General features: G+C 52.0%; 7 protein-coding genes across 7 annotated transcripts; 4 read left to right on the top strand and 3 right to left on the bottom strand.

Annotated features, from left to right (window-relative positions):
* Positions 1 to 335: 335 nt before the first annotated feature.
* Positions 336 to 2123, top strand: V2A60_009092 (DUF2841 domain-containing protein; the record flags this gene model as incomplete). Its single annotated transcript, XM_083260360.1, has 4 exons — positions 336 to 338; positions 397 to 580; positions 636 to 1088; positions 1141 to 2123. The coding sequence occupies 4 exons, from the start codon at positions 336 to 338 to the stop codon at positions 2121 to 2123; spliced, it is 1623 nt and encodes a 540-aa protein (XP_083116486.1).
* A 6563-nt stretch (positions 2124 to 8686) lies between these two features.
* Positions 8687 to 9604, bottom strand: V2A60_009091 (basic helix-loop-helix domain-containing protein; the record flags this gene model as incomplete). Its single annotated transcript, XM_083260359.1, has 1 exon — positions 8687 to 9604. One exon carries the CDS (start codon positions 9602 to 9604, stop codon positions 8687 to 8689), a length of 918 nt encoding a protein of 305 aa, XP_083116485.1.
* Positions 9605 to 12533: 2929 nt separating this feature from the next.
* Positions 12534 to 13995, top strand: V2A60_009090 (glucose-induced degradation complex subunit FYV10; the record flags this gene model as incomplete). The annotated part of the gene is made up of 3 exons (XM_083260358.1): positions 12534 to 12584; positions 12697 to 13236; positions 13354 to 13995. 3 exons carry the CDS (start codon positions 12534 to 12536, stop codon positions 13993 to 13995), a joined length of 1233 nt encoding a protein of 410 aa, XP_083116484.1.
* A 932-nt stretch (positions 13996 to 14927) lies between these two features.
* Positions 14928 to 16447, bottom strand: V2A60_009089 (CCR4-NOT core DEDD family RNase subunit POP2; the record flags this gene model as incomplete). Its single annotated transcript, XM_083260357.1, has 2 exons — positions 14928 to 15956; positions 16016 to 16447. The coding sequence occupies 2 exons, from the start codon at positions 16445 to 16447 to the stop codon at positions 14928 to 14930; spliced, it is 1461 nt and encodes a 486-aa protein (XP_083116483.1).
* A 1055-nt stretch (positions 16448 to 17502) lies between these two features.
* V2A60_009088 (NADH-ubiquinone oxidoreductase B12 subunit family-domain-containing protein) lies at positions 17503 to 17901 on the top strand (the record flags this gene model as incomplete). Its single annotated transcript, XM_083260356.1, has 2 exons — positions 17503 to 17618; positions 17742 to 17901. The coding sequence occupies 2 exons, from the start codon at positions 17503 to 17505 to the stop codon at positions 17899 to 17901; spliced, it is 276 nt and encodes a 91-aa protein (XP_083116482.1).
* A 733-nt stretch (positions 17902 to 18634) lies between these two features.
* On the bottom strand, positions 18635 to 20089 carry V2A60_009087 (uncharacterized protein; the record flags this gene model as incomplete). The annotated part of the gene is made up of 1 exon (XM_083260355.1): positions 18635 to 20089. One exon carries the CDS (start codon positions 20087 to 20089, stop codon positions 18635 to 18637), a length of 1455 nt encoding a protein of 484 aa, XP_083116481.1.
* A 2508-nt stretch (positions 20090 to 22597) lies between these two features.
* V2A60_009086 (uncharacterized protein) lies at positions 22598 to 23146 on the top strand (the record flags this gene model as incomplete). The annotated part of the gene is made up of 1 exon (XM_083260354.1): positions 22598 to 23146. The coding sequence occupies one exon, from the start codon at positions 22598 to 22600 to the stop codon at positions 23144 to 23146; it is 549 nt and encodes a 182-aa protein (XP_083116480.1).
* Between the last annotated feature and the right edge of the window lie 372 nt (positions 23147 to 23518).

The following is a 23518-nucleotide window of genomic DNA, read 5'->3' as shown; positions in this document are numbered from 1 at the left end:
ACGGCAATTAACTACGGATATATAAAAACCATTTTACTGCATTCATTCTTCGACAACCCTCGCACGACTCCCGATATTGCAACATTTCCGGTTCCCGAGTTCCAGGATTCGTCATGGTTCAAGACTGGCCTCGGGACTCGTTCCCTCGTCACCAATCATTTTCTCACTCATGTTTTTCCCAAGAACAACAACCCGAACGACACAACTCCTTCTCCGCTGATCGCTACAACCATGGCATGCAGACACAAAATGGCTTTCACCAGGAGCGGTACCAAACAAGTAACCAGAATAGTCGCTTTGCGGTTGCCAATGACACTGCACGTCGTCATGAGCCAATGGTAAGCTACCTCGTTACATGACTTTCCCCTCTCTACCCTGCTGAGAAGAAATCGATAGGAACTCGATGAGGCCCTCCGGAGACAACTCGGCGTACCCATAAGACGGTACTTTGTTGCAGCCTCGGCGGATGATGGAACTCCATGCACCTTTATTAGTGGAGGTCAAAAATTGCCTGGCAATGTCATTGCTCAATTCTTTGACGCAGACAAGTTTCAACAAGTCATGAGCAGATTAGAAGCTGGCAAGCCACTCGCAGCCTTGCGCCATTAGAAACACCGCTAACTAACCTCTATCAGGTGCCGATCTCATGCTAGACGACTCATTCAACCCAGATGAGCCTGCCTTCAATCGGCACATTTTCAACCGAAGCCGGCCAGGAGACCGTCGCAGAAGCTCAGCTTTGGCTGATTGGGGTAGTCCTGCTCGATCTGGCCGCAAGCGACCCAGACCACGTAACCCGCTCAACGAAGATGAAGACACGCAAATGACTGTATCTTCAAGGCGTGGTATCAGGGTTGGTGACTCAGACGCTGTTTGGGGGTTCTATGAGCAAAGATTCAAAAATTGCCAGCAAACAGCTTGCAAGCTCATCGCAAAAGCCTGGGTCAAGGCTGTCGAACCTAAGAAGCAATCTACTCACCCATACACTGGGAGCGACGAAAAGGCGCCGGACTGGTGGCCGAAACCATGGGGCCCGACAAAGGATGACAAGGTTCGCCACAAGGAACCGGATCACCTGTACAAGCGAGGTACGATTTGCGCTGGCCGGGGCAACGGTGTATACTAGGCTAACTCTGCCAGAACGCGTCCATCTACTTGCACACATTCTCCGTCTTGTCTTGGAGCCTAATGGAAAACAGCATCCCGATATCCGAAAGCTGGGTCTTAATGTGACTAAGCTGGAGGAGACCACTGCGGAGGCTCTATCATCATTTTTCATGGACAATGATGCAAACGCCCGCAAGAAGCCTTTTCTGACCGAGATTTTCAAAGTGGCTCGACAAGAGGAACGCTACAAGCTGGGCGACATCGACGGCTCCACCGAGATTTATGTGATGTCGGAGGACAAGGTGCCAGAAAATTACATTTCCGAGAACGACGAGACCGGATCTTTTAACAAGGAGGATGAAGATGTTGAACCACCTGCGAAACCAAGCACCACAATGGGAAGTACGATGCGGCCTTCAATACGCACAGATGCTGCTGCCTTGTCTAGCCTACCAGGACCTGGAGACGCATTTATCGGCGACCTTCCGATGCGTGGCTCGCAATTCCAGCCCCCAATGATGAACGACATAGCCCAACAGCACAGCTACGTTGACAATGGACCTATTCAGGTCCATGGTCAGGCAGGTGTTTCCGCAACAGGTTCTAACCTCACTCTGGACCTTGTGCCCAGCCCGCATGATGTCAGTCGCCGACCGTCCGTCTTTAGTGACTTTCCCAGCCCTGGCGGCACAATGTACTCGCAACAATGGCAGGCAAGCTCCAATGGGACGAACGGATCGCCCATGTACGCATACGCAGCACAGCAACCCAATATGGAAGCGGGGCCATTCGTGTCGCCTGGCGTGCCCATGGACCCGAGCCAGTCGTTTATGACGGCGTCATTTGAGGAAGCCCCACGGCCAGGCTACAGTGCCGGCCAACCTGGCATGTTTCGAGCGGACGAGATGTCCCAGGGCAACGTCGCACAGACCACTGGTTACAACTACGTGACTAGTGACGGCCGCGGAATGATGCCACAGGTAGTGGACAATGCCAACAGACCTGCCATGCATTGAAGAGAATCACGATTTTCACTAGTGTACGGTCACAATCGCTCGTCATTGGCCTTTTTTCTTTCTTTCCCCTTCTGTCAGCGGTGAGATAGTGCGACGTTGACAAACCAACACGGAGCATATCTTTCTTGTTTGATTTAAATGCGGGCGCTACAAAATCATGTTTCTTTTTAGCCGAACTATATTCTGGCTGATATCCACCCGTTGTTTTCTCTGGCTCACGCGCCAAGTTTAACATGTCGAGCAGTCGCGCCTTTGCTCATGTACACGTAAAGGCCATTGTTCACTTTGACAAAAGCATTTTGCAGGGCGTTTTCTTACCTTTACATGGCCCCATTTTTTATTCATGGAGAAGCACTTGGGGAAGCGATCAGGGTTGCCCTTTCAGCATTGTTTGAGATGTTTCTATTCTTCTTGTGATACCATCTTGTCTACCAGTGAGAGTTACTCGGCGACACATTGAGGCGACGCCGTCTCCAGTGGGACCTGCCAAGTTGGATGTGATGGACAATGACCTGAGCTTATTGTGGTGTGTGCAGCTCTTTATTGTTCTCTCTGTTGGGAGCAGATTTGCGTCATATTTTGGCTAATACATGGAGAAAGCCGTGGGTTTTTGGTGTTTTTTTTTTCTTTTGCTGCTCATATAACGAATATTTTTATGTCCCGTTAATGATATATCAACGATTTGCATTGGATGAAATTTTTATTGCCACATTTCAACTGAACAACGCTATTTGTGTGCGTGTAAACACGTCTTTAAGAGCCATGTGAAGTCAGCGAAAGATGAATCAATGGCGTTGCTTGTAATCATTTTGCCTAGACACGGTGTATGTCTCTGTTACTGCAAAATCGGGGGACGGACCTGAAACTGAAAGGGACAGCCGGACACGGGATGCCCAGCAGCCTGCTGCAGCACGTGTTTTGCGGAATAGAATGGATATCACTTATTAAAGACAGAGCGTGATGTGCGGGTTTCTGACGTTTTCCCGGGGATGTTGAAGTGCCCTGTCCCTGTTTCTCATAGTACTCTTGGGGGGAGGGGAGATGTGTGGGTGAAGATTGCTGGCCGCCGCCAGCCGTCCCATCCATTTCTTTTTGTCGGGGACCAAAAGATAGTTCAATCCCAATCCCCACAACAACCTCTTGAAGAATTTGCAGCGTCTTCGTATAGAGGGTATTCGATACACACCCCTCCCTACTACTATTTATTTGTCTTGCGGCCCAAGGCCGACAACCTCCTCAGTCCCTCTCCGCTCTTCTCGTAAGACAGCGATGGTTTTGCGCCATTTTTTTTTTCTCCGAGAGTCGTTTGGCCCTTTTAGGCGTGGAGCTGTGTCGCTCGGCCCTCTCAAGGTTGATGGGGGACGGAGGGACTGATGTAAATGAACAGTACGCAAGCTTTGGAGTGTTTCTTCACATTGTGGCTGAACGGCCTGGGTATGCCACAACAGATTTGAGGGGGTGGAAGGGGGAGGGGGATATTCAAGTCGTCAAGATGGGCGTGGAACCCGCGTTCATGGCCGTCTCCTGGGCCAAAACTACGTGGTCGCAGCGCAGGGGCCGCTGTCGACTGCTTTGAGGTTCTTGGCATGGCTACTCTGGTGTCTGGTAGTTACTGCAGTTTGGGATTGTTGGTCAAACGTCCTGGGTTCATTCCATCTTTCAGGTACGAGACAACAGCCAGAAATCAGACTTGCATCTCACCAGTGCCTACACGGTCTTGGCAAGACACATCCCTGACACCTTTTTTTCCCACATGGCTCGGCTCCGTGCCGACAGTGTCCCAACAGTACCACAAAAAAGAAGAAGTAGAAGAAGAAACGAATGCTCCACCAGAGACGTTGAATTGACATGTACAGCTGCAGCTGTCAAAAAAAAGACGGAAAACAAAAAAAAAAAATAAAAACGAAAAGATAGAGTTTGGGCCATCTCCGTCACCATCGCTGCTAGGGATTTGCATAAAGGCGGCGCGACCAGACGAGCGGGCGCAACTAGAAAAGGTATACCTATCTATATATGCCTTTGCGGGGTCACCCGTCGTTGGCGCGTCCGGACATCTAGCGGCGACGGCGACGGCGACGGCGACGGCGGCGGCGGCTGTTGGTGGCCGTGACTCGGGACGGCGGTAGCGCACGGGCCAATCTCCGAGAGGGGAGGGACTCCGGTTGGCTGAGGAGTGGCTTGGGACAGACAGAAGATGGAAACGTTGTTGCAAGATGATGATGAAGAGCTGCAGATTGCGGCAAGGGGGCCCAAGAGAAACAATGAACAAGACAAAAATCAATAACTAGAAAAAAAAAAAGAAGGCAGCCAGCCAGCCAGCCAGCCAGCCAGCCTGTGGGTTGGGCGGCTGCATCAGTGCATAGTGCCAAGATGGTGCGAGACGTTTTGGTCACCCAACACACCTCGCTAAGTAAAATTACGGTGCATGAATCACTCTACACTTTACAGATGCACTGTGGCACCTGAGAATCGGCATCCTTGTCCCTTCTCTACTGAAGTAGTCTTGGGGGCTGTCTTTGCATTGAATCCCCGAAGCAAGTTCTCGTGCTTTTCAGACTGATGCCGGCACGAGAACAAACAAGCAAGGGTACCGCTACCGGTCCTGTTTGGGTTGATGGTCACTTGCCTAATAGTAGTAGTTGAACTGATTTGCTTCTGCCGCATTGTTGTTTACGCACGTGGTCGCCAACCCGATGCTTACAAGAACCCACGTACGTTGAACAAGTCCTTTTACTCGGCATGTCTTCTATTCACTCACCGACTAAGCGGCTTCGTTTATGTCTGCTCTTCATGAATTCTGGAAAAGCCCCCCCCCCCCCCCTCCCTTTCCCAGTACGGCAAATGTCCGCCTCCTCGTGTGGGATTGCCCGGTTCCGACGGCACAAGGACGACGACGACGACTAATGTCTACTATTGCAAAACAATAGTTGGCGCCGCTGAGCAGGCAGCCAAGACGCTAACGAGGCACTTGTCATGAACCAGACATGTGCGCAATTCCTTTTTCGCCAATGAGACTTGAAATGGCATTTGTGTATTTGGCAATACAAGTATAGCAGGGCGGGGAGAGGGGGGGTTGGCGCTGTCCTATGACACGGTCTCCCGGGGGTGTGTCGTCACGAAGAGAGGGGGGGGGGGGTATATTGGGTGCCAAGGACCAAATGTTCTAGGTTCCGATTCAACGAAACAAGAAAGAAAGAAAAAAATACACAAGAATGGAATATATCGGGACATGATCGATATCACTAATCAATATACGAAGAGGACAAAGGGGCCTTTGGAAGGGGGCAAGACAAGGCCCAACTCCACCAATACCTGCAGCCGGGCCCTTGGAGGATCCTCATTTTCGAGATCCTGCCCGCAGGATCTGGGAGAGGATGGGGGAATGGGGGGAGGGGATCTTGGAGCGGAAGTTGATTCTAAAAAGCGAAAGAAAAAAGGAAGGAAAACTGGGAAGCGCGGGGGTAAACGGGAGGATCATGGAGCCGAGACTGAGCTGGAAAGGCAACAGAGAGCCAGACAGGGAAAGAGAAAAAAAGAGAGATCTGATAAAATCTCAAAGAGGAGGAACAAAATATGACAAAGTTTGGGAGATCCCCGCTTGATACCGCGCACCCCCCCTTCTCTTTCAGGTCCCTCTCGCTACCTCCCCCAGCCTACGACGGATATATTACTCAGTTGAAGCAAATGAACAAAAATAGTAACTAAATAATGGCAATAAAAGCAGAACCAAGCGTAGCTTCTCCATAATCTGTCAGTTATCTCTTTCGGCAGCAGCCTGATCCGAGCTCAGAGTCCGGCTAATTTTGGGAGGAAGAGGGAGAAAGAAGAAGAAGTTGAAAAAAGAGACGACTTGGGAAACGCAATTTCTTTTTTATTCCTTTGTGTGTGTGTGTGTGTGTGTCTGTCTGTCTCGTTGGCAAGGCTGTCAAAATCTGTCATCCATCTTGCCATCTGCTGCAACTCATCTCTACAGGGAAAACTAGAAGCGAAAAAGAAAAAAAATTGCAAAACTCTCTTTAAACTTTACCGGCTTTTTATTTTCCGTACGACTTTCAACGTCTTTTTTTTCGTGCAGGAACGAGGTTTGGTCGGTTCGGTTCACGGGCATCGGCAGTAGAGAGTGAAAATAATCGGCGATTGACTTTTTTCTTTCTTTGATTCTCCTTTTCTTTTGTTTTCTTTTTTGGAGAGGCGCGGGGGGAGGGGTGGCTTGTTGGTCTCTCGCAATCCTGCTCAACCATTGCCTCACTCCACTCTCCTTTTTTTTTCTCTTTGAGGCAACTATTCCCAGAACGTAATAAATATCCTGCTCAGTTTTGTTTTTGTACTGATTAGCGGCTCGCAAATAGCGGCGCGCCTGACGTGAGTTTTCTCGAAATGGAGCCCGAGAGAAGGTCCCCGAGAAAGATGAAGAAGACAAAAAAAAATCTATACTAAGTAGTGCGGGACAGAAACAAGGGGGGAATGGGGAGGGGTGTGTGTCTTGAGATTATGCAAGCATAAACTTTAAAATGAATAAAAGGAAACGACAGAGTAATCAAGGAGAGATTTCCTGTTGGCCAGGACTTGGCTTTCACGTCCATCTCCTCCCCCCCATGCCAGAGAAAGACCCCGGCGCTTTCTGCAGAACTGACCGGGATGCTGACAATGAAAAATCGAGAAGAAAGCACACGAGGAAGAGACCAAAAAAAGAAGAGGAAGAGGAAGAAGAAGAAGAAGCAGAAGGAAAACCATTGTTGGCTTGTGAAAAAGGGCAACTAGACGAAAGACGGACAGGTTCCGCTCCGCTCCTCCCTTCTTCATCCTCGTCAAGGCGGGCGGGTGGTCAAAGCCTCTTTCTTAGATCGTGAAATGCTCCCGTGACGGGATACCCCGTCGTCTACTTTTGTTTTTCCTGTTTCAAGAAGAAAAGAGGACCAGGAAAAATGAAATCAAATCAAATCAGATAAAACAAGGGAAAAAAAAAGAAAGGCCGGAAGAGGCCAAGACTCAAGACTCGTCTTGAAAAGGAGCCCTGCATGTAGTTTGAAACATGGAAAGAAATCACCACACCAATATCACGAATAATACGAAGTAGTAATAAAAAAATCAAGAGAATTCGCTGCCCAAGACCGGAGTTCCAACAACACCACACCCCTCCCTCCTCCACCTGGACCATCACACAAGACAGGCTTGGCTGTCGACATGCTAATACTTATCCGTCTGCCTGGCCCTCCCCTCTCCCCTCCGCCCCTCATCCAGATCGTTCCAGAGATGGCGATTGTTTCTCTTTGGACCCAGCCCTCCCACCCTTCCCTGGCAGTCAGCCTTGGATGACAGGGACAAGGGGCGGCGGCGGCGGAGGGGGGAGGGGGGGTCATATGCAATTGCAAACCTTATATAGGCATACACCTCCCCTTTTATGGCTTCCCGAACCTTTTCTACCCAGTCCAGGTATAATCCGTACGCCAAGAAGCAACAGAAGAAGAAGTCATTGGGCGGGTCGGATGCTGTGTGTGTGTGCAAGGGTCCTTGCTGCTTTTGAGTCCTCAAGACTAATGTTTTGCCTTGACTCGAGGAACAGCACGCAAGCGGAACGAAAAGCAAGAAAAAAAAAAGGATCAAAAATGAATAAACTGATAAAAAAGAATAAATAAACGAATAAACGAATAAACGAATAAATAAATGAATAAATGAATGAATAAGGCCGAGAAGAGAGACAGAGAGACAGAGACAGAGACAAAGAGATATTTGTCACTATGCAACGTTACCAGTCATCCCTTCCGTCACTTGACGCAAGAGGCCCCTCGAACTGTTTGCTCAGCATTTTGCCAAGTCTCTCGCTTTCTCGTTTCTCGTTTCGGCAAATGGCAGAGAAGAACAAGAGAGAGACAGGGTTGCCTTGAAGGAGGGCCGGACCAAAAGACGTCGTGGTATGGCTACACGCATCGACGCGGTTGGAAGCGGCAAAAGAAAACAAAAAAAACTGAACATAGAGGTTGGCTTCATGGTATGCTTGCGATTGGGCCAGCATTTTCCGCTCCGTTGGTCGCAAAAGGTGTTGGCAGTTTCAAGCAAGACGGCATCCTCTACTGAGATCTGCGTTCTAGGCTCACATGCGTGGATCTAGACATCACGTCGAATTTGCAGACATTGGACTTGTGCGAAGAAATAGAACATGTATAAATGTTGGCCTGTACAAAAGAACAAGCCAAGTGTACACTGTAGAACAGGGTGGGCACTGATCCTGTCGAGAAGGCCAAGTCAAAACTAGGCATGCATTCAGGTCTGAACCATGATCCCAAGAAGAATCCGAAGCAAAAGGTCACCAATAAATACAGCATTGATCCAAGTACCAAACGCCGAGCTCCCATCTTCGAAATACAAGCAGGAAAAGAAAAGCCATTTCGCACAACGCCACGTTTGCTGGAGAGTACACTCATTATTGGGTGTTGTGGTTCTGTAAAAGGCACGAGGGAAGTGACTGCGAGAGAGTCAGAGACTAGAAGAACAAATCAAGATCAACAAGATGCCTGTGCAGTAAAAGCCTCGGCAAACCGAGTCATCAGCATAGACTCGGTTTCCTAAGCCGTCCCGCTGGGCTCCTCTTTGGGCTGCGGTGGCTCGAGACCAGCGTTCTGAGCGACGCGCTTCCACGTCTCGAGCTCACGATACAGACGCTCGCACTCCTGCTTGAGCTTGTCATTGGACTGGCTTAGCTCCGTGATGGCTTGCTCCGTAAGCAACTTCTCGAGCGTCCACTTTTCAATGTTTTGCTGCTCATTCTCCTTAAGTTGCGAGATGAAGCTGACGGCGCGCTGCAGGATGGATCCCTTGTTCTTCTCGCAGCCCGGGACAATCTTGGCAAGCTCATTGATGCCCTCATTGATAGTCTCACGACGACGGCGCTCAACCTCTTTGTGGTTGTCCTTGCGCAGCTTGTGCCACTCATCGGAGCCGACGGGCGGCTTAGGGTTGCCTCCTTGTGATGACGTAGAGTAGTGGCGTTGCTGCTGCTGCTGCTGCTGCTGTTGTTGCTGCTGCTGCTGCGCTCCGTTCTGGGGCTGATGAGTGACTTGTTCCATCATGTCGTGCGTCAGGTCTGCATTGAAGTCATTTGGGTCGTGAGAATGCTCGCCATTGTCGGTGGCCTGAGCAGCAAACTGCTCCTCAGTGGAAGGAGGCACATGCAGTGTGGGATACATGCCGAGGGCGGCCTGCGCTGTGGTGGTAGCGTCTTGGCCGGCATGGTCAGTGTGGTCACCATGAGTTGCCTGTTGAAGGGCGTTAAAGTCGGCTACATTGACCCCGTTCGCGGCGGCGACGTTGGTGGCCTCGATGGCATTCTCAATATAGGCGGCCGTCTCGGCAGCCGTCATGGCGGCGGCGGGCGCCATGCGCTTGTGACGCTGTCCGGGGCTGTCGAGCTCTCGCTTGCGCTTCTGACCAGGGGAACCCGTCAGTGCAGTGAGGTCTGGGTGGTCCGCAAGGGGGTCGGACATGGCGTCCTCCTGATGATAATCCAGCTTTACGATGTGTATGTGGCTACAACTGAGGAGAGTTAGAGATCTAGATACGGCAACCACGGATGAACATGTGAGAAGGTAGGGAGGGGGAAGCGGGGGTTTTCAATTTGTGTAGACGACGGGAACCGGCAGCAGCGTTTTTAGCGACGAAACAATTGAGCTAGGATGCAGATGAATACATCACGGCCATGTGAAGCTGTTTCGTGCACATGTTTTTAAGGGGAAGGTGGTGGAGGAGGGTGAGGGGGATTTGCGATGGCGATGCGATGAAAAGAGGCAAAAGCGAAAATTTCGCCGTGTTTTGCCTGGGTGCGCGACGCGACACCAGGCAGCGCGACGCGAATGAGGCCGCGCAGCAACGTCAAGGAGAGGTAGAGGATTCATGGTGAGCGACTTGCAGGTCGACGAAGACTTGGAGGGCTGAATAGAGACGAGTCGAGGGGCGAAATAGGGGAACGATGCAGGCCTTTGTTGCGTTGTTGGGCAGAAAGGGTGGGCAACAATGGCAATGACAGGGAGGCGGGGAGCGAGAATGGCAGCACTGGCGGCATCAAAATCGCGAGGATATCGTGACAAAACCATCAAAGGGCGGGCGTCTTGGTGCCGGACGATGCACTTACCAGCCAGATCATGTGTTTTTTGGGCCTTGGGGAGATCACGGGTTCTGCCTCACGTGTTTTTGCGTGGTTCCAAATCTCGTGATATCGCGGCAGGATGTAAGTAAGCGCGTAGAGAGAGGGCTGCAGGAAGGGACAGTAAAGAACGATATGGGGTTGGAAAAAAAGAGAAAAAAATTAAGCGAGTCGGCGTGGTTGTTGCGAATGATTTTTGAGATGAAAATGGCCAGATTTTTGATTAAAATGGCAAGATTTTGTTGGTTGCAAAGGGGCTTCTTGTCTGCAGGCAACACAGTTACCAGAGACGGCGCGCGCAGCAAACGGGCGGACAGGCGGCTGGACTGGACTGGACAGGCAGGCTGGGGCAGGCTGACTCTGCTGGCTGGAGAGGGGGGGGGGGTTGACCAAGTCACGAGGATGGATGGAGGACCAAAACACGTGCAGGCTTGGGAGAAATTATATGGGAGGGGCAAGTGGGATCCTGTGGCCTCGATTCTGAGGCAGAAAAGATTTTTCCCTGCTGGAGCTAATGAACCAGAGAATGGAGAAATGTCTGGGGAGACGATTCGATCCAGCCAATCACAGCAAGCTATGCGGCACGTCCACTCAGCAAGCCAATTAATTAATCCAGCACACCAGGCGCAACAGAAACAAGCAGCATAAGTAGCAGGTACAAAGCAGCACACCAGCGTCGATCCCGCGATGAATATATACTACATTGCTTCAATGACCGACAAACTTCCTGAACAAAGAAAAGTCGATTTCGAAAAAAAGTTGAAACAAGATCAAGAAGAAAGAAACAATTGTCCATAATTGGGGGCCGAGCTTTCCACCTCTGGACATATTTCCATCATCAGCAACAGCAAACAAAAAGCCCCCAACAGGCTTCTCCAGCGAGCAGCCTGCGCCAGCTCCACGGTCGGATACCAGCACGAGTAATCCGTCGGCAGTCCAGACGCCCTTTTTATTTAAATTTTTCTTTCTTCTTCCGATTGAGCCACCTACAGCCTAATCACGCAGATAGGCTCGTTACTTGCATCATCTGGAAACTGTCCGTCTCGTCGACGCATGAGCCAACCGCCACTCGTGCGTGGCCCCGGTGAGGCGCTGTCTCAGCATACCCTCTTGCCTCTCTCTTCTCTCTCTGTCCTCTCTTTCTTCTCTCTCTCGGTGCCGCCACCTGTGACCTTGTGTGAATGGGGCAAACTGGATGAGCGCTAGTAAGCCTTCCGGCTCAGCTGAACCCATATATCGCAGTAACTATTGATCAATGTTGCCGTGTGAATCGGGCCCTTGTGTTTGATGGGGGCAAACAAGCCTGCTTCAGAGTAAGCAGTAGAGAGATGGTTGAGACCTGGTGATGCGACGGTGGTAGAAGAACTGGATTTATGTCTGTGCATGGTCGACCTCGACACCAACCGCCCCGAAACGAGACTCAGCACTTTCAACATGACTTCCACATACCGTGACAATTACGTGCCCACAGGGTTAACCAAATACTAGTTACGGCAGTGGCCACAGCTTGCCAGGACATGAATCTCAGCCAAGGATAGCATGCTGAAAAAGGGCAGCCGGTATAGTCTCTACCATTCAATACCAGCTGAACCAACTCTTGTCGTTACACAGTTCAACTGGGCAGTGTACAAACTCGAATCCCGGCCCTGTTGTCGCCTTTTCCTTTCCCATCCCGAACCCCGCCGCGCTACTTGTCTACTGTCGATTGCCTTCTCACTAGCTGGCTCCCATCGATTACCCCCTGTCAGTAGGAAGCCTCTGGTGACAGGCTCACAACAGCATTATTACTCAATGCAGAAGGGGCGGGGGAACACACACCACCCATATTTCCAATCCATGTATTTTGTTTTGATAACTCATCCTCTTCTGCCACGAGCCCTTCCAGACCTGACATCCCAACCGGGGTCCGCATACGAAATGGCCGCTGCTTAAGTAGGTAAGTAGGTGAGTACCTTTACAGGTGAGTAGGATAAGTACTTAGGTACCTAGTACTTACTAATTATAGGCACCTCCGTAGCATGCGCCATTGAAACTCTCGCCGCTAAGGTAGTACCTAGGTACCGACCGGCCTACCTACCTACCTATCTACTTAGGTACCTACGTAATCCAACCTCCATCAACCCCATCGGGTCCAGCCCGACAGCGAACCCCCGAGCCAACCTTGTCCAAACGCCGTCTTTTCTTCACATCGCCAATCCATCCTGCAGCATACCTCATTCCTCCCCTCCATGCTCCCGCCTGCCCGGCCCTCTTGGCAGCTCATCTAGCAAACAATGGCTGAGCACGAGCAATCTACACTCAAGCACGGCGAGCACCTCCTCCTCGTAAGCCCTCTCTCCACCGTCATTCCGAATCTCCAAATGCTTTCGACCGAGATATCCGGCCAGTTTCTGTTGCTCTTCAACTAACCACGTCCTTTTTTTTTCTTCCCTACAGGACCAGCCGCTGCTCCGCCTCCCCAATGAGCTCCTACGCAAAAACTTCCGCTCCGCCCACTTCACCATCGAAAAGGACACGACGGCCCTCAAGACGCTGCTCAAAGACGCCGCGACGGCGGCCGCCTCGGGCCGCGCCACGCAGCAGGACGCCCTGCGCAACCTCGACGCCATGCTCGGCCGCATGCGCGGCGTCAAGCGCAAGCTGGCCGCCCACGCCCACGAGGAGGAGCGCCTTCACACCCAGGCCGCCGCCCGCATCGTCCACCTCGACCAGCTCTACACCCTGCGCAGCGCCGAGGATGTCGGCTACGAGGCCTGGAGCCGCCGCCGCCTCGACCGCCTGCTCGCAGACTATCTACTACGTCAGGGCTACAACGGCACCGCCGAGCAGCTCGCCCGCGAGCGCGGTATGGAGGCCCTCGTCGACGTGGAGACGTTTAAGAGCATGAGCCGCATCCGTGAGGCCCTCCTTGGCGGCAGCATCGCCGAAGCGCTCGCCTGGTGCACCGAGAACAAGAAAGAGCTTCGCAAGATGGAGGTTCGTTTGCCAGCCCCCCCCCCCCTCTCCGTCCCTTTCCGCCTCTCTGTACTTTGCCTTGCCGGGCAGATCAGGGTCACTGCGGGAAGACAAAACACACAGCTAACAAGAATTCAGAGCAAACTCGAATTTCTCCTCCGCTTCCAGCAGTACATTGAGCTCATCCGCACCCAATCCCAGCCCAAACTTCTCGAGGCCATCGCTCATGCCAAGAAACACCTCATCCCTTACTGGTACACATATCCCGTCGAAGTCAAGCAGGCCGGCGGCCTGCTAGCCTTCCCTCCGGGCCGCGCTGGTGGCAACCACGCCTACGCACACCTCTACTCGCCCGCGCGCTGGGCCCAGCTCGCCGACGTTTTCACCACCGCTCACAACAGCCTGCTCGGTCTTCCCTCCGCGCCGCTGCTGCACCTCGCCCTGTCCTCAGGTCTCTCTGCGCTTAAGACGCCCGCCTGCCACTCATCCGCCGCCGATAAGAACGGCGGCAACAAGCCGCCGCCATCCACCATTGGCCACGGCGTCTGCCCCATCTGTTCCGTCGAGCTCAACGACCTCGCCCGCAACGTGCCCTACGCCCACCACACAAAGAGCCACGTTGAGCACGACCTCGTCCTTCTCCCCAACGGCCGTGTCTACGGCAGGCAGCGCCTCGACGAGCATTCCAAAAAGGCCGGTCTGCCCGGTGATCTCGTAAAGGACGTGCTCACCGGCGATGTCTTTGCATCGGACGGCCTGAAGAGGGTATATATCACCTAGTGTCATTCAGGGCTTCGCTTCATCGCCCTTTATTTTGCTTTTCCCTTTGCTTCTTCTGCTTTTAGCGACAGTGAACAATGAACAAAACGGCGTCTGGGATTAAATGTTTTTTGTTGTATCAGGGGCATTATCGGACGGAGTTTAGTTTCTTTTCAAACAATCAAGAAGCCTTTCGCTTCAACTACGAACTTGATGAATAAACCAACACCTTTTTTTCACACAAGCGTGCCATTACAAGACTTCGCTCGTCGTCGTCATGGAACAAACACGTAGGAGATTCAGAAAATCGCATAGTATAATTGTACAAAGTCGACTTAAAAAACGAAACAGAAACAAGAAACCAAGCCAAGTCGCCTTGCCGACACGCCGCCTTCTTCTCTCCCAACTCCCCTTCCTACCCCACGTTTTTTCTTGTGTTTTGTGACACGCACAATAACGATCCAACAAAACCCCGGTCCCTGAACCATTTTCTGCGACATCGTCCTGACATTGTCCTGAAACCGTCCTTTGTTCCTTCTTTTCTTCTCCTCCCCGTCCTTTCTTTCTTCTTTCTGCCTTTTTGAACAGAAATAGAAACAAGAACAGGGGACGAGAGAAACGCCATAGTTCCAAATGCCTAGCCACCTTCATTATTTTCGTATGATGCGTAGTATAGAAAAAAAAGTAATGGAAAGAAACACGACAAGGAGAAGGATGAGACACGGACTGAGGAGGAGAGCGAGAGAGAAGGAAAGAAAGAAGGAAAGAAAGAACCCTCAAGTTTTCAAGGCAACTAAAACAAATCCAAAAACAAAGTGCGCATGCAGCATCCCAGTAACGAACCTTCCATCGTTAGTAACTTTCCTCTTCCTTTTCTTTTTCCTGCCTCCCATTCCCCCTGCTCCCCCTTCTACCATAATTAAAACGATACAGGACAGATAGTGGCAGCTAGTCTATCTACTAGCACCGGTAAACGCAAAGCTGCCAAAGATGCCGCCGCCGCCGCCCGGTGTCATGGGTCCCATGTGACCGACGCCGTTGGTACCAGGAGGAGCCTGGTTATTCACGGGCGTCGACGTCGAGAGCTGCGCGGTGTGAGTATTCGGTGTGCGCGGCGTGCCGTTGGGACCGCCGTCGTCGCCGCGGTTCATCATGGACACAGTCATCATGCCGCCGTCGGGGATGCCCAGGCCCCAGACCTTGCCGACGTGCTCCTCGGGGATGTCGCCGTTAAATATGCGGTCGCGCATCTGGAAAAACACCTTGCCCGTTAGCAACGAGTCGGAGCCGGCCTGGTGTGCGGTGCCAATGCGCTTAATCTTGAGCGTCTCTGCAATATTCTCGAGCCCGGACTTGTGCTCAAACTTTTGCAGAATCTCGGTGCTACCGGAATCCGTAGGGGAAAGGATCCCCGAGTTGTGTAAGCGAATGGCAAACTTCATGAGATGTTTCACATCGTATGTCGATGGAAAGTACAACTTCATCTCGTGGTCAAAGTCGTTCTCATCGTTAGGAAGGGGCGTGCAGATCAGTAGCTTGGTTAGGTAGCCAAAGTCATAGCCACCGTGAAAGGAAATCCACTTGACCTCGTCAAAGCAAACCAGGCCAGATGGAATCAACAACGCAGCAAACTCGCGAGGATCGATGCCATCGCGCTCCAGCGCGTTGAAGTCGATCCCGGCCTGCTGCAAAGACTCGATCGATTTCTCATTATACATGTCCTCCTTCAGGGAGAATTTGAAGTTAAATTGCCAGGCGTAGGGAAACGGGCCTTGGTTGGCGCTTCGCTGCGCCGCAGGGCCAAGCCCGAGTTCTGGTCCCGGTCGGGCGGGTGGTGTCTCGCCTTCTTCGTTAAACAATGTCAGGCCGATTTGGATAACTTTGAGCATATCCACATTCGTTCGCAGACATTGGTAATGGTAATCGCTTTTGCCACGGAAACTTCCCATTGGTCTCGATACAACGCCTGGGAATTCGGTATCCTAGTTTCGTTAACAAATATCATCCACTGATAGAGGGATCAGAGGTCTCAACTACGTACCATGGCAATATAAGGATATTTGTCCACAAGGTCCCGAAGGACCGCCATCTCCTCTTGCAGGTTGTGCTTCCACACCTCTCGTATACGCCCTCTATTCTGCTGGGGTCTCATCGTTGGATGCTCCATGAGGGCGCTGTGATGTAACTGCCCCGTGTGTTGGGGCGGTTGGAGGCCAGCTGGGCCATGTGTGAATCCCATTCTCGACGCTTGACCGCCAAAACCGGAGTCAGCAAATCCCCCGGCCCCGTTGAGGCCGGGCACGTTGAAATTGCCATTTGCGCCCCCAAAAGGATTCATCTGGCTGTTTGCGTTGAGGTATTGGTTATTGGCCATCGGTCCGCCTTGTGGTTGCCCATGCGACGGGAATCTGGGCTGGTGGAACGGCGCGCCGACGACTGGGCCGGCGGCAAACGCCCGAATTTGCGGAGGCATCCCGGGCTGAAGATGATGAACTGACGGCAATTGTCGAGCCGGACAGTTTACACGTTGCGGTGTTTGGTTTGGGCTTGTCTGGTTTTGATATATTGGATTGGGGCCGAGTGGCGGAGGCGGCGGTGCAACGGGGTATTGGGCGTTGAGCGGAGTGTACACAGCCTGGTTCGTTTGTTGGTTTTGTGAGGCGAAACTTCCGACAAACGGATATCGTGACGGATCGTGCCTTGCAGGATAGGGCGGTCTCTAAGAACGGGGGTTATTGAAAGGAGGAGGTTGCGGCGGCCCGTAGTTGGGGTTCATCGGGCCGTGTGGACAACGCGTGCTGGTTTTATAGACGGCGGCGCGCACGAGGTGTTCCCTGTACAGCGTATATATCGAATAGTATGCGCAACACAGACAGGGGCGTGTTTTATTGTTTGTGGACTAAGATATACTGTCCTAACAATATTGCGTCGCGGACGTTGCACGGGTCGAGGATTCCCGGTCGAGGAGCCTGACGAATCGTAAGCGCGGCAACGCGAAGGCTGTCGTATGTTGAAAACCAGAGTAAGAACCGGTAGTCGTAAGATGTCCCAACGCTTTTGAAGGATAAGTCTTTGGCGTAAAGTTGAGCCGATAGCAATGTGTGATGTAGCCAGAAGAGGTACTGTTTTCGAGAAGCTGCCAGCAGAGGCGCAAGATCGGAGTCTTGGCCCGTGCGCCAGTGCTACGCAGCACCGTCACAAAAAGGCACACAAGCAAGCACAAAGCTAGGTTGCAGATCTGGAACAATATTGTTCCGGCATCTCATCCGGTTCGCCCAATCGCGCGACAAACAACCCAGCTTACCTCTACATTCATCCCACGCTCCCCAGCTACGTTGCCGGCCTGCATACTCGACATTCCGCTCACCAATCGCTCACAATGCTTCCCACAAGGTGCGATACCGACTCTCCGACCGTGCAATTGGCACCTCCGAACCCACAACCACCGGCTTCTTCCGCCTCCCTCCGCGGGGGGACATGCCGTAACGTTTTCACGGACCGAAGAAACAAGTGGCTAACAGATTTGTGATGGGCAACAGAGTACTGAGGGCGGCCCAGGGCGGCAAAGCCAACATTACCGGCTTCAGCATGCGCGCCTTCAAGGAGGCCGCAGGCAAGGCCCGCTACGATCCTTGGGAGAGAGCGTACGTTTAGGCCCCTCCCGCTCCCTGACGAATACCGGACTCCCGTCAAGCCCAAAACTTCCCAAATCACCGCGGATTGGACACGCTAACATGAGTCCCTTTTTTTTTCTAACCTTGAAATAGTGATGCTTGGAGATTTCAGGGCCACTTCACCCGCTGGAATCGCTTCCGCGGCACCCTCCCCGGCCTCGGCACGGCGACGGTCCTGTTCGCCGGCTACTGCACATACGAGCACTTCTTCCTGCAAGACGAGCATCACCACGGCGAGGAAGCGCACCACTGAACGGGGATATTGCTACGAGGGCGGTAGTCTTGTTGGGAGGCGGGGGGGAAAGCGATCAGCCACGAGCGATCTCGCATCGGAAAATGTACAAAATCTTGGTCAGGGACGGCACAGGACCGTCCCCTAAAGTTCTGCAGAGGAACGCAACACCCCGCGGGGATACAAATTTCCGCTCTAGGAGAGGAGTGATCGCGGGCTTTCGAAGAACGAGCATCTTGGGGGCCGAGCTCACGTCATATATCTTTCTTTCGTTTGTGATGCGCGTCTGCCCATGTAAACTACGGTTCCTCGGGATTAAAGAAAAAGGAAATACACAACAACGTCAGCTACGATCTCGTGAAAACCATGTGAATTTCGCTATCGCCAACGGTTTATCGCATTTTGCGAAGAGACTCGCGCGGAGATCTGACTGACCTAGCGTTGGACAGGACTTGCTAACCTTATTATGAATGGTCCAGGTAGAGAAAGGCTAGGTAGATGAAGACTCAGACCATCATGAGAAGGAGATGCATCATCTCGTGGAGCTAAAGCTGAAAATGATTCACATTCAAGGGGCTAGCAAAGTTCAACTTGAAAAGTATGCATTGCAGAGTAAATCTACTTAGTGATATCGTAAAGGTGCGTCGTTATGGCCACAGGGTCGTTTGTTCCAGCCCAATTTTAATAAACAAAAGGTATCCCAATCTCCCAATTAACGCCTGGTATATGTAATCGTTGCAGTATATGAACAGGGCTACACTGAATTTGATATTTCCAGCCCATTCACTATGTCCAACGCGCTGTCAAGTGCCGATTCCAGCTCGGTAACTCGCATTTTGAGTCCACGGTTCTCGTCTCGCATGAGGCCTGCCGTATCCCAGGCTATGCTAGCGTCCTGGCCGTGGCAGTTGCTGCAGGTTCGCGCATCCGCCTCGCCAGAAATGCCTTTCATAAGCTTTCGAAAGGCTGTCATCTGTTGTGGCCTCTGTTGTGGAAGGGTATGTGTGGGGGCTCCGGGGACTGAGATCCGGCCTCGAGACAGCGGCTCAAAAGAGCCAATCTCGGAAACAGTGGTGGCCGTGGTTGGACTCCTTGAGCGTGAGAAGACGCTGACACTACCAACACTCTCTCCGTCCGTGTCAGAGCCAGGCTCGGTCTTGTAGGTATCGTCACTGCGGCGCCACCTCGTCTTGACCTGATCTTCCTCGACACCAAGGTCTTCAGACATAGTCACAGGCGAATGAGCACCTTGCAAGAGTGCTTTGTTTTCACGCCGTAGCTCATCAATATAAGTCTGCATGGCGATGGCCCTTTCTGTCGCCTTGCTGGCGATCTCGTCGAGTTGCAGCTTGGCATGTCGTGCTCGAGTCTCTGCTTCGCTCTTTTCGTCTTCGAGGGCTTCCCTTTCGGCCTTGAGTGTGCGAAACTCAATCGTCTGGCTCTGATAGGTGGCTTGAAAGCGATGGAGGAGTCCGAGAGCGTTGGCCTGCAGGTTCTTGTACGCCGCTGGCGACACAAACTCGTCCTCCAGCGGCGCGCCTTCCGGGAAGAGCGCTGCTTCAATGTCCAAGTCAATGAGTTCATCCCCGCAGCCGTTACCGGTGATAGAAGGCGACGCCAGGGCCGTGAGGGCAGCCATTTTGGAGGCGAGAAAGGAAATGGTCAAGGAGCCCGGCGTAGTCGGTGTCCTCGATCTCACGGAGGCTGCCGGTGACGACTCTCGTGTGCCGCGGGCTCTTGCAAACGTGGTGTAGAGGGTCGGAGAATGAAGTTGGCTGATACTGCGAAGACGGTCCGCGTAGTGTGACAACGTGGAATCGTGCCAGGCTGAAGTGATGTCAGGAGCCCAAGAAGGGTTGCTATTAGGAGTGGGCTCTGGAGTGTCTTGCGACCCTGGTCTAGTTCGCGGTACTCTCAGGGTGTCCACAAGCGACCTGGGCTCAGATGAGTCTGTGAGGTTTGTTCGGCGGGTGTAGGTCGGGCGCCGGGGTGTGAAGAGCCTTCCTTGGTTGCTGTAAGTGGCAGTGTCGTTCCTTTTTTGCGACCCGGCTGTGCTGGGAGTGGGAGACTGTGGCGGGGAGAAAGTGGCAGGACCGGATGCATCTGTGGCGTGCTGCAAGTCCATCATGCGGCAGTTTCGCGGTTGTTCATGCCCCTTTATTACTGGGGTATCGCCATTTGCGAAAGCGGTAATAGAGCTGCCTGCCATGATTTCAGTAACAACGGCGTCGGCAACCCTGCATGTATATGCTCCAAGTGGGCCGGGATATTAATTGAGAAGAGGATGTGTGGAGATTCTTCCGCAAGAAGCAGTTGATGTTACTCCCGATTGTCGCGGGACGATTTCTCTCTCAATTTCTCTAGTACTGAAATGGACTTTTTTTGGTGCGCTTTGTAATTATTCTTGTGCGCTCGTTGAGATGTGAGTGGCGTGGACTGTTGCGGCGAGGGCTGTTTCGACGGATGGACAACGAACGGCTAGATGAGCTCAGGCGAAGCTGTTGGTGCCTGACGTTGTGTGTAAGAGAGGCCACCCAAACAGGCAAGAAGAAGAAAAATAGGGCCGTGATAATCCGTTTGCATCAATGACAAGAAAAAAAAGAGAAGAAGAAGGGGACGAAGAGGAATAGAAGAGGGAAATTTTTCGTAGCAATACTATAGCGCATGCAGCCATCTTCAACAACCCAGGCCTACTTCTATCAGCGTGGAGTCTCAGTCGAAGCCGGCGAAGTCAACCCTAGAATTCCAGGCGCAGGCCGGAAGATGGTGCTGGAATGCAACCACACCAGCCTTTTCCTGCTAGATGGCCAGGACGGCAGCGGAACGACCCCCCCTCTCAAGGCAAGCGACAGCGAACAATGTCTCAGTGTGGACTTCCGGAAGACTGCTGCCGGATGTGATTGGTTCCCTGGGAATATAGGCAGCCCGTGTCTCTCTCCGTGACGATTTTAGCATCCGGTGCCAAGGTGTGTAGACCTTTGCCTGCGTCAAACCCCTCTTCAAAGGTATGTAGAATTTTTTTTTCCCGCGTGCGTCGGGCGTGATTGTGACAGAGGGCTTCTGAATGCGTGGTTTTCTTTGTTCCTTCTCGGTCATGGTGGGATGGGCTGTTGGTGCATGACGCCAGTTGGGTGATCCACGGTCAATGTGGTGATGCTACTGCGTTTGGTGTTTGGAAATATATGGCCCCCTCTTCAGTATTGACGGCCGCCAACTACCAGTATGCCAGCTGCTGACCCTTTTCCACAACTTACGGGTGACTTCCCAGCCAGTAATTCTTCATTTCCCAGCACTCACTTGTTTCATGCGCATCTCGTCGCAGCCGTCTACAAATCATGCGCATATGCTATAGCAGTGGCCATTATAGTGCATGCATGCGAGACGTCAAGCCCGTGTCCAGCCATCCAGCACTGCTCCTCTAACTGGCCGCTGAGAGCCTTCTTGGTCGCCACCTCCTGTTTCCTGTTACAGCGGCCAAGAACAGCTCTCCGTTGGGTAATTCGCCACCAACTAGGAATTTGAATGGTGCCATCTGTGCTCATTATTCTCTAGGAAAGCCTCTAAAAACAGCGGCGGGTGTCACGGGAGTGCGTCCCTTGTTGCCTTGTTGGTCCTCAAGTCCCTTATCCGTCGCGGCCCGCCACCACATTCTTCGAGCTGAGCTAAACCCTCCCAGAGTTTTCAAACCCACCACTTACGGACGGACTGAGACGTCAAGTGAGTCATTACTCTGGGGGCGCCACCTCTCCCTTCTGTTCAGTTTCTATGTTGGTCCTCCGAACGAACCTCGACAGACGACAAGTCGTTCGCGCTGAAATGCATAACGACGCGTCTGCTAGCACGATTGCCAGAACAAGTCCGCCGGGTGGGGAATACAATTTCATTGATCAGGTAGCAGATTGTCTATAGGTCTTTGTTCGGAGGGCCTGTGTGGCTACAAGCAAGTCTGTCCCACGGAAGAAGGGTTTCAGGTTAAGGCACAGTGTTGAGCGGCGCCGCAACATAAGTAATATGGCCTTGAAGTATGCTAAGACTCACGTCAAGCACTCTGGGATACCAGCAGCGTATGGCCAGGAAACTTGCGGGCATCGGATGCGACGGGCGTAGCATGTTGAAATGTCTCAGCAACTTTGAAGATCACCGTTGTATAATGCCAACATCACCGATGGCTATTGTTTTAGCTGTCAAGTTGAAAGACATGGTGTGCATCTTACAGCTTAACTTCAATAATCACATTTGAGCGTTTGCCGCTCTGTTACCGATATATTGAAGCATTCATCGACTCAACTAACACGACCGATCGCGTCCTACCTGCAAGCCGATGCGCTTTAGAGACAAACAGCTGCGCTTTCTCCTCGTGATCCAGCTGAGACGAACAGTTTCATCAAGATTTACAAGTAGGTATCGTCGTTCCTGTCGCCTTTCAATAGTGCAATCAAGGTCACGCCGAAGTTCCGTCTTCGATTGCAGTCCCTCGGAGCTCACGCAGGAACGGCCTGGGCGGAAGCCGACACCCGCCTTCAATTCGGCAAGAGCTAGGTACGTGGATGCCTCTTCGCAAAGCATTGTATCCCGTCGATTTCTTTTGCCCTCGATGCTCTTACTTTTAGCATCCAGGTCTGGTCACATTCGCTACCGGCCGTTACTATTTCGATAAAATTATCTCATCACGGCCGTCTCTGGTACTTCCCCATGAGAGCTTGCTCTATCCACCGAAATGATGACCGATGCTCCAACTGCTAAAAGTACGCCCGCCTCTTCTGGCCGAGCTACCAGGGTCGTTGTCACAGCCGGCCTTGCGCTCTACACCGTCTCCAACTTTGTCCTCTTCATCTTGTCCACTTTAGCTCATCGACAAGGTGGCAGCTCCACAGACTTTCACTTCTTCGTTATCATGGCTACCATTGCCAGCATCGTGACAACTGGCTTGATGACGGCACGGTCGCTCTGCCATAGAGGCCCATTCATAGCAGACTACAACTGGGTCTTTCGGGGCATTTTGTTAACACTCCTCTTGCTCGTTGCACAAAATCTTGTAATCGTGGCCTCGGCATCCTTCAATTCGCCACGGCGCCTGTATGCACTTCACGACTTGCTTGGCCTGCAGCACGCCAGTAATGGCAGTCGAGCAGATTCGACACTGCTGGACGTTCAAGCTGGCCCCCAGAAAAGTGGCGCTATTGCCGCGGCTTTTTTCGTCGCAGAGGATTACTTGAGGCTTGAGGCGATTGAGGCGTTAATGATTCAAATCAACGTGTACGTGTAATTTCAAGTTTCTTGTATTGTACTAATACTCAAGTGGCTAGTTTCATTGGCATCCTTCTCGCTGGCGTCACCTGTGCTCTTGAATGGATAGGTACAGTGGCCGCCGAATCATAATTGCCAGAACACGCAAGTTAGGCAGGCAGGGTCTGATGGCGTTTGGATGTTGTCAACATGGGAATACTGTATACATATAAATGGTCGTACTCAACATGAATTAGAGTTGGCCCTTCGCTTTTGTTGCTGCTATCGATGTTGTGCCGATTTGAATAAAGTAGATGCAATATACACATACAGTTCCTGAGTAATGATTTACATACAAAGTAGATGCATCCGATGTATCTGAATAAAAAGAAAAAGAAAATGATGACCAAGC

This window comes from Cordyceps javanica, chromosome 6 (genome assembly GCF_051103115.1).
Source record: "Cordyceps javanica chromosome 6, complete sequence".
Taxonomy (NCBI): Eukaryota; Fungi; Ascomycota; class Sordariomycetes; order Hypocreales; family Cordycipitaceae; genus Cordyceps; species Cordyceps javanica.
The sequence above is the reverse complement of the archived record's forward strand: the minus strand, read 5'-3'. Positions and strand labels throughout refer to the sequence as shown.